Genomic DNA, 8,005 nt, shown 5'->3' on the forward strand with positions numbered 1-8,005 from the left:
CCTGGATGATTATAAATTCATAGAATCATCGAATAGTTCGTGTTGGAAGGCACCTTTAAAGGCCATCTAGGCCGACTGCCCTGCCGTGAACAGGGACATCTTCAATGAGATCAGGTTGCTCAGAGCCCCGTCCAACCTGACCTTGAATGTTTCCAGGGATGGGGCATCCACAGCTTCTTTGGGTAAACTGGGCCAGTGTCTCACCACCCACAGAGTAAAGAATTTCTTCCAAATATCTCATCTAAATCCGCCCTTTTAGTGTAAAACTGAACCCCTGTCCTATGGCTCCCCTGCCTGATCAAGAGTCCCTCCCCAGCTCTCCTGGAGCCCCTTTAGGGACTGGAAGGGGCTCTAAGGTCTCCCTGGAGCCTTCTCTCCTCCAGGCTGAACCCCCCCCCCGACTCTCTCAGCCTGTCCTCACAAGCAGAGGTGCTACAGCCCTTGGAGCATCTTTGTGGCCCTCCTCTGGCCCTGCTCCAACAGGTCCATGTCGCTCCTATGTTGGGGGCCCCAGAGGAGGAGGCAGCACTGCAGGGGGGGGTGTCTCACCAGACCGTGGTGGCTCTGTGCCCGGGGGTGAGACCCCATGTCCCCCACTGTCGGGAGATGCTCCTGCCCGGACGGGACCAGGATGTCCCACGGCGGGGTGGGCTGCGAACGGCCGGAGGGGGCGGGGCCTGAGTGCTGGGGGCGTGGCCTGACTCTTAGAGGCGGGGCCCGGAAGCTGGAGGTGGAGTTAGGGCGGGTCCTTGCCTGACGTAGTGACGTTGGCGGCGGCGGCGGTGGCGACGCGTTGAGGTGAAGGGAGGCAGCCGCCATGGCGAGCCAGTCGCAGGGCATCCAGCAGCTGCTGCAGGCCGAGAAACGCGCTGCCGAGAAGGTGGCTGAGGCCCGCAAGCGTGAGTACGGCCCGCACGGTCATGTCCCACAGCGCCGCGGGGGCCTGAGGCGGCGGGAGGGGGGGCCTGGCCTGGCCTGGCCTGGCCTGGCCTGGCCTAGCCCGGTGCGGCGGCGCCGGGCTAGGCCAGGCCGGGCCCCCCCTCCCGCCGCCTCAGGCCTTGCCGCCTCAGGGGAGTAGGGGGGAGCTGCTGGTGCGGGAGGAGGGTGATGGCTCCGAGGGGGAGCGGTGTTTGCGGGCCGCAGTGCCAGCGGGAATCTCCCCCCGCCCCCCCCACCTCCGCCTCCGTGCCCCTGGGTCGGGGATGGCCCCCCTGACCCGCCTGCCTAAGGGACCGGGGCTCGCCGTAAGGGCTGTGAGGGGCGGTGGTGAGCGCGGTGGGGCTTCTTGAGGGGGTGCAGCGTTGGTTTGCGCCTGCGGGGACCTGTGTGCTGCGCGAAGGTGTGGAAAGGAAAGTGGGGTGCGCCCTGGTGGCAGTGGGGGACTTTGGTTTCAGGAGCTGGAGGGAGCTGGCATGTCTTGGAGGAGCTCAGGGACTCCTGTCCAGTGGGACTGTTCCCTGGGAGGAGGCTGCCACCAGAACCCTGGCCTTCATGGCAGCGGGGTCTTCAGATGGGGGATCCTTGTGCTTATCTGCATCTTTCCTACCTTTTTTTTTTTCCCCTGTTGTTCTTTATGAAAACAGTGTATTTTCCTGTCAATGATTAGACGTATAGAGTTGAGAGGGCTACTCCTTGGGGATGCAAGTTAGCTTTTCCTGTTAAATGAGAGAAATTCAGGTTACAAACATCCCCACCTTTAGACGTTTTAGAAGTTTCTCCTGCTGCAAATGTTTTACTTTTTTTTTAATGAAGCTGCACTGTGTTGTGGATCTACCCCCTGGCAGTTTTTCGAGAAGTAGATTATTGTAGCTCACTGTAATGATGATAACCTTGGAGGGGAGGGTGTGGTGGAAAGTCCAGGAGGGGAACTTCATGCAGTAGCCAGTTTTTCCATCAGTTGCACAATTTTCCTGAGACAAAACTAAGACTTAATGTTCTTTCTGCTGTGCTCTTTGGGATCACTCAGAGATGTTGCACACTCACATGACCAATGCCAGACCTGCAAGTTGTCAAATGTGACCACTGATTCAGAGAACTTCTCTGTTTCTTGCTGGTGGAAGCTCATTGCATGGTGAGCTTGGCAATGGTTTGGTGGCACGCAGGGCAACCTCGTGCTCCTGAGGTTGGCTAACACAGCAAAGCTGGAGGGGTTGTGGGGGTGTGCGATGCCCTGCTGATGCTTGCTACAGAAGGAGCTGCTGCAATAGCAAATGCTGCAGTGGTTGCTGTGCATTGGGCAGCTGGAGAGGCATGGGGAAATACGCTCTCAGTACTTTTGTCTTCTTTATTTAATTTGGTATGTTCTTTGGAAACAGGAAAGAATCGGAGGCTGAAGCAGGCAAAAGAAGAAGCCCAGGCAGAGATTGAGCAGTACCGCCTGCAGAGGGAGAAGGAGTTCAAAGCCAAGGAAGCAGCGGTTTGTTTTCTCAATCATTCGCTGTTACCTGCCCAGCCTCTTAGCCTTGCATTTGGGGTTACTTGCCCTGAGAGCAGCCCTCGGGGTGGAATGTGTTGCCGGAGGAGTACTTCCCTAACTGCCTTCCTCTGATGCACAGCCGTGTATCATGCGGGGGGGGGGAGTGGAAGTGAATCAGAACATGGTGTATTGCATCTCAGCAGCCAGAACTATTGACTGGCAGTGAATTAGCTTAATAAGCCTGTGTACTGGCTGGCGCCCTGATGGGTGGCAGCCTCTCAAAACCTGCTGTATTTAGCAGTGTTAAAAAAAGACCAAGCTCATTCCTCCTGTGACAAGCTGGTTTCTGTGATGCTAATGCCTGCTGTAGGTGACCCTGCTCTGACAGGGGGGTTGGACTGGATGATCTACAGAGGTCCCTTCCAACCCTGACCAGTCTGTGATTCTGTGACCATGATAGAAACTGCTTGCCTTGTAGATGCTGTGCTCTTGCTGAAGCAGTTGTAAGGCTTAGTGGTTCTTGCTTGCTGTGTTCCGAGGGGTGTGTTTTCCTTTCCTTTTGAGCAAGAGGAGGTATTCCCAAAAGGTGCAAAACTGGAGCCCTGTGCCTGCCGAGTGCTGTAGTACAGTCAGGATGTTTCTGCTGCATACATGCCCCTGTCAGTTCTGAAATCTTTGGAAAATGACCTGACAATGACCCTCTATCCATCGTCTGGTTAGCACAGTACCACCTCCTCTGTTCTGCATAATAGCCTTCATGTCAGTAGGTCAAGATTAATATTTTACAGGCACTTGTTAGCTTGGTTCAGTAGGCTTATGGTATCAGGCAATTCCAGGTTGCTTATGGGGCAAGAATAGCATTGTAAGCTGTGAGAGACTCCTTGCTGTGCATATCGCGTTTCCCACAGTCCTGTTTCGAAGGCAGAGGTTTTTATGAAGCTTCTCCAAGGGTAGACGCAACGGGATGGTGTAAAGACTGTGCTTAAACTAAATCATGGGTGTTACTTACACTATCTGGTACAGTAGTGCCCAGGGGTTCCCGGTTCCAGTCACCAGTACAGCAGGACCTTTATTTCAGGCACTCTTTAGAAGCCCATGCTCTAAACTGATGGATAATGAATAAGAGAGGAAAAAGGGCGTGGGCTGTGGGTGAAATACAAACTTGCGCAAGTTTAGTGGGAAATCTGAGCAGAGTACTTTTTTTTTTTTTTTTTTCTTAATAGTGCAGTTCTTCTCTCTATTCAAGTAGAGATGCAGTGCAGAATAACAAATACAGAGTTAAGAGCAGTGTTTTCTTTGTCAAACTACTCATGTGTGAGCTTTCTCTTTCCTTTGCTGTTTGTAGGCACTTGGATCTCATGGCAGCTGCACCACTGAAGTTGAGAAAGAGACGCAGGAAAAGATGAGCGTGATCCAGCAGAACTTCCAGAAGAACCGTGAGGTGGTCCTCTCCCAGCTGTTGTCGCTAGTGTGTGACATCAAACCAGAAATCCATGTGAATTACCGCATCAATGGGTAGTAGTGGAAGAAGGAGTAAGCATACTGGAAATGCTGGTAGTAACGTCTGAGCTTCAGGTGGAATGTACAGCTCTTAGCCATACCTTAACTGTTCTTTGTGTAAATGTGTTAAATTATTTCAGTGAGTTGTAAGTCATCAATATCTTGTTGGAGTTCTCTTAGTTTCTCTCTTGACATGGATTCAGAGCTTATTCAAACATTAAATGCCCATGTCTCAAATCTGTGCAAAGTTATTAAATGCATATCCAAGCTGGCACACTAATGCTCCCATTTTATCTGGATAGTATTCAGTGAGAGGCTTTCCTCTGAGAAGTAGAGAGCGCTGCTGGCCCGGTTTAAATGGAGACCCTGTGTCAGTAACTGTTAAACCTGTGTAACTGTGTTCTTGTTGACCAAAATGCATTTTTCAGTGTGGTGTTAACCTTTGTACAGGGGTTAAACCTTGTAAGAAGAATTCCCTGGCTGTACAGTGCTGGCTGATAATTTTCAGGTGCTTGAGTTTCTCTGTGTTGAATATCCTCTGTATATTCTGCTGTTAGCTTGTTACAAGTCTGGCACTATGACACTTGAAAGTAAAAACACTTATTTAACTTCAAAGTCTCTAGTCAGTGTTGTTCCTGATGACTTGTGCTGAGAGTGCTGGAAGGTCTCACCGTGTTGCACGGCAGTATGGACTCTGAAGAATGAATACCAAGTATCGATAAAAGAAAGAGTAAGAGATAGAGCAAATGTCTGAAGGTCGCAGCAGGTAAGTTAAAATCCCATTACAGAGCTCCTCCTCTTGGCTCCAGTCTGATGCTTTACCTGCCAGATCATTCTGAAAACCTTCAGGAACAAATGTTCTTGTGACCATTAGGGGAAGTAAAATGTTGCCAGATCGCTAGAATAGTTTGATAGCCAGGTGCTGTGCAGTAATTATCCTTCCTTTAGTCAAATACTGGTCACTGCTTGTTAATACCAAGGTCATACTGTATCCTGCAGCATCCTGCCGTACCCAGGAACGGTGTGAAATAAGTGTGTTGGGATTGTGCATTGCTTTCTAGCTCTTTATTCAAAGGTACAGATGAATACATCAAGAGGCTTTATGTTTCAGCGGTTTCTTCCTCTCCCTCTCACCAACAGAATGTTAAATGTAGCTTTGCTTTTTTGTTGAGTTCAGTTTAAGGCTTTTTGCAGAAAAGAGACCTCGATGAGCATGCCTCCGATCAAACACAAGAATCAGGCCGTTGGGAATCTAAGCAAGCAACCTTACGGATGTTCTGTCTGAGGAACAGCATCATATATTTCCACACACCCTCAGCGTAGCATTGAAAAACCTCTCAGACCTGTAGAGTTTGATTGTGATTGGGAGGGAGGAAAGCAGGACAGATGAAAGTCATCACACAGGAATGAATGTCTGCCTGCAGTCGCACAGGGCAAGGGAAGAGTAGGCTGTGATGGCGTCTCCTCTTGTAATATTTTATGGTAGTGTACTGTAGTTCTGAAAGGATCTCTTTAGGAATTCAAGCTATTAAAGGGGTTGTAAAATTGAAACAAAAGCCTCCTGCAAAGTCAAATGTGCCAGGCTGGGGAAAAAGCCTGGTCGGTACAAGGAGAACAGGATCAAAGCAGTTTTAATCAGTCTGGTCTAATGACTGGAGAGGTGCTATGGCCTCATAAAAGGTTGCAGCCAGTCTAATTCTGGTCCATCCTTTGGAGACAAAACTTCTTACTGTTGAGAACAGGTGCTCAGACTCCAGCATGATATTCCTAATAGAAGTCTTCCTAGCTCCAGGCTGTAATTAGCAATTTCATCCTGTTTGTTTATCAGTAAAAGACTGCTGCTCTGTCCAGAAAAAAATACAGTGCACGCCCCACTTTCTCATGTTGGTTCACAAGTTTCCCTTTGTTAATGAGGACTTTTTATCCTTCCTCTCTAGAACAGTAAGAGGCAGGAGAACAGGAAAAAGCCTTCCCTGATTATTTCCTCCTGGCAAAAGGTGGTGTGAAGATGCTCCCTTTAGAACATTGTGTTGCAAGAATATCAATTTTCTGTCACATTTCCCTGAAACTTAACTGCTTAGAATTACCTGACTCTCTAACTTTGCACAGAAGTGATTATTTGCAATTACTGCTCTTCAGGAAGGCTGACTTTGTTTGCAGTGTAAATATTTTGTTTTAACATGAGATTCCTTCATCTAACACTGTGATGCTCTGGGAAAGGGAGACCTACTGCACTCTGCCTGCCTAAGCTGGGTTGTGCCGGAGAAATACTCTGCAGGGAACAGTTTTATACTGACAAAGGTATGGAGTTGGACACGTGGCTTCTTGCCTCTGAAATCTGATTTTTCTAGACTTTCTGCAGCAAGTTTGAATCGTAAGAGTAAAACCTACCCCAGCTGCTAGTACAAATCTGTCTCCGAATTCTCCCTGCTGCTGATCTGCCTCCATAGTCCCCCGCAGTTGTGGCCCCGTGTATATGAGCCATAATTCGCTCTGTACCGCAGAAAGGGCCATAAGCTGCTTTGGGCACATATACCCCTGTCTGATTCCTTTAATGTGGGCTCTCATCCCTGGAAATACCAGCTGTCTGCCAGGACGGTCGGGGTCCTGGTGCTGTACGGAGGTAAGAAGCGGTCAGCGCTTGCGTCTTGTTTTGTTCCCGCAATGTCAAGCGAGTGGCTACTGCTGTTGGTTTCTCCCAGTTAAAACTGCAAATAAGCGCTTTCCTGGGATCAGCACAGACACGTTAGGGTTTGCATGGTGCGATTTAGCTCCAGTCACCATGTTCATCAACACCGGTTTGTACTTGATTTTTGTGGAATTTCTTTTCAGACATTATCTATGTATTTATAGAGTTGATACATTTCACTTTTAAAATGCCATTGAGAGGGCGTGTAATCTGTACAAGCACCAGATGGACAAATGGCTTATTAACACCAGAATATGAGTGTCATCTGGATGGCTTAACGTGCAGTGCGAGGTACAATTAGGACATGCGTTTATGCTGCTTGAAGCCAGGGTTCAATTTTTAAGGCACGTCTGTGTTGGCAGAGCTTGCTCGCCTCTTGGCTTGCACTGTTTGCTCTGCAGGTCGGCATCTCCTTTTTCCTGCTGACTGTTTAAGCAAAGGGTTAAAGAGCTCAGCACCCCTCGGGGAGGGGAGGCAGAGGGGAAACCAAAGCCCCCGATCCCGCTCAGGTCTGACAACTCTGCTCTGTCTGTGCTCGGTATTTATTATTTTTTAGGCAGTTCAGAGCCAGTACAGGTTTGATTCCCCCTGACTGCTTGTTGCAGTTAAAATCCAAAAAACATGAGAGAAAGGTCTAGTAACGGTCAGGAGGGATGAAACGTGGTGTGATTCTGTGATTCGGGGTTCTTCCCTGCTCCTACCCAGCCCGGGTGATCCCCAAGGGCTGCGAAAAGCAGGCAAAGGGGGAGGTAGCGCCGATGCCGGGAGGTGCGTTCAGACCCCGCGGCGTGGCAGGGGAGCGTGCTGCCTTCTGCCTTTGCTTCACGCCGCTTCCTCTCACAGAACAATCATCGTTTAATTAGTTTTATGGGAGCATTTTGTGTGATATTTAACTTTTGTGGTTTTTTTTCTGGTGTTTGTTTTTTTTTTTTTTTTTTTTTTCAGAGAAAGTTATTTCCCCCTCTGAAGGCCCTCCCTTCCCCCCCTTTCCAGGGTCCAAACAGAGAAATAAAGGAGGGAAACCACCCCCAACCCCGTATCTGGAGTCCAGGAGTTTGAGAGAGCTTTCGATAAGAGGGGAGTGATCCTGACTGCCAGTGCTTTACCACAGACTCCCCCGGCAGCTTGATCGGGACAGTTTCAGAACTGGGAGAGAGGACCCTAAATTTCCCCAGTGCTGCGGCTGCTGCCGAAGATCGATGGGCCGTTCTTTGTTCCACCCTGCGGAGACAGGCTGCTGCTGGGGGGTAACACAAAGGGATCGTTCGAGGTATTCCGGTGCGTAAGTCCAAATTTGGCAACCTTAAATTCCTAATTCTTCTACTTTTGTGAGGTCCCCAAACAATTCCTGATGATCTAGAATAAAGCTGGGGCTTTTCTTTTGGGAACAGCAAGACGGT

The 8,005-nt window shown here is 49.5% G+C and overlaps 1 protein-coding gene across 1 annotated transcript; it reads left to right on the forward strand.

Moving 5' to 3' along the window:
• Window positions 1-766: 766 nt before the first annotated feature.
• Window positions 767-4,524, forward strand: ATP6V1G1 (ATPase H+ transporting V1 subunit G1). Its single transcript, XM_082492652.1, has 3 exons — window positions 767-899; window positions 2,316-2,416; window positions 3,762-4,524. The coding sequence occupies exons 1-3, from the start codon at window positions 818-820 to the stop codon at window positions 3,933-3,935; spliced, it is 357 nt and encodes a 118-aa protein (XP_082348778.1). The 5' UTR covers window positions 767-817; the 3' UTR covers window positions 3,936-4,524.
• The last annotated feature ends 3,481 nt before the right edge of the window (window positions 4,525-8,005 follow it).

This window comes from Vanellus vanellus (genome assembly GCF_965231255.1).
Source record: "Vanellus vanellus genome assembly, chromosome: 18".
NCBI lineage: Eukaryota > Metazoa > Chordata > Aves > Charadriiformes > Charadriidae > Vanellus > Vanellus vanellus.

What these genes read in the sequence shown, in the direction of transcription:
- ATP6V1G1 (XM_082492652.1), top strand. Translation starts at nt 818, where the DNA reads ATGGCGAGCCAGTCGCAGGGCATCCAGCAGCTGCTGCAGGCCGAGAAA. An exon ending in GGTGGCTGAGGCCCGCAAGC is followed by an intron (nt 900 to 2,315) that starts GTGAGTACGGCC and finishes CTTTGGAAACAG; the next exon opens with GAAAGAATCGGAGGCTGAAG. An exon ending in TCAAAGCCAAGGAAGCAGCG is followed by an intron (nt 2,417 to 3,761) that starts GTTTGTTTTCTC and finishes TGCTGTTTGTAG; the next exon opens with GCACTTGGATCTCATGGCAG.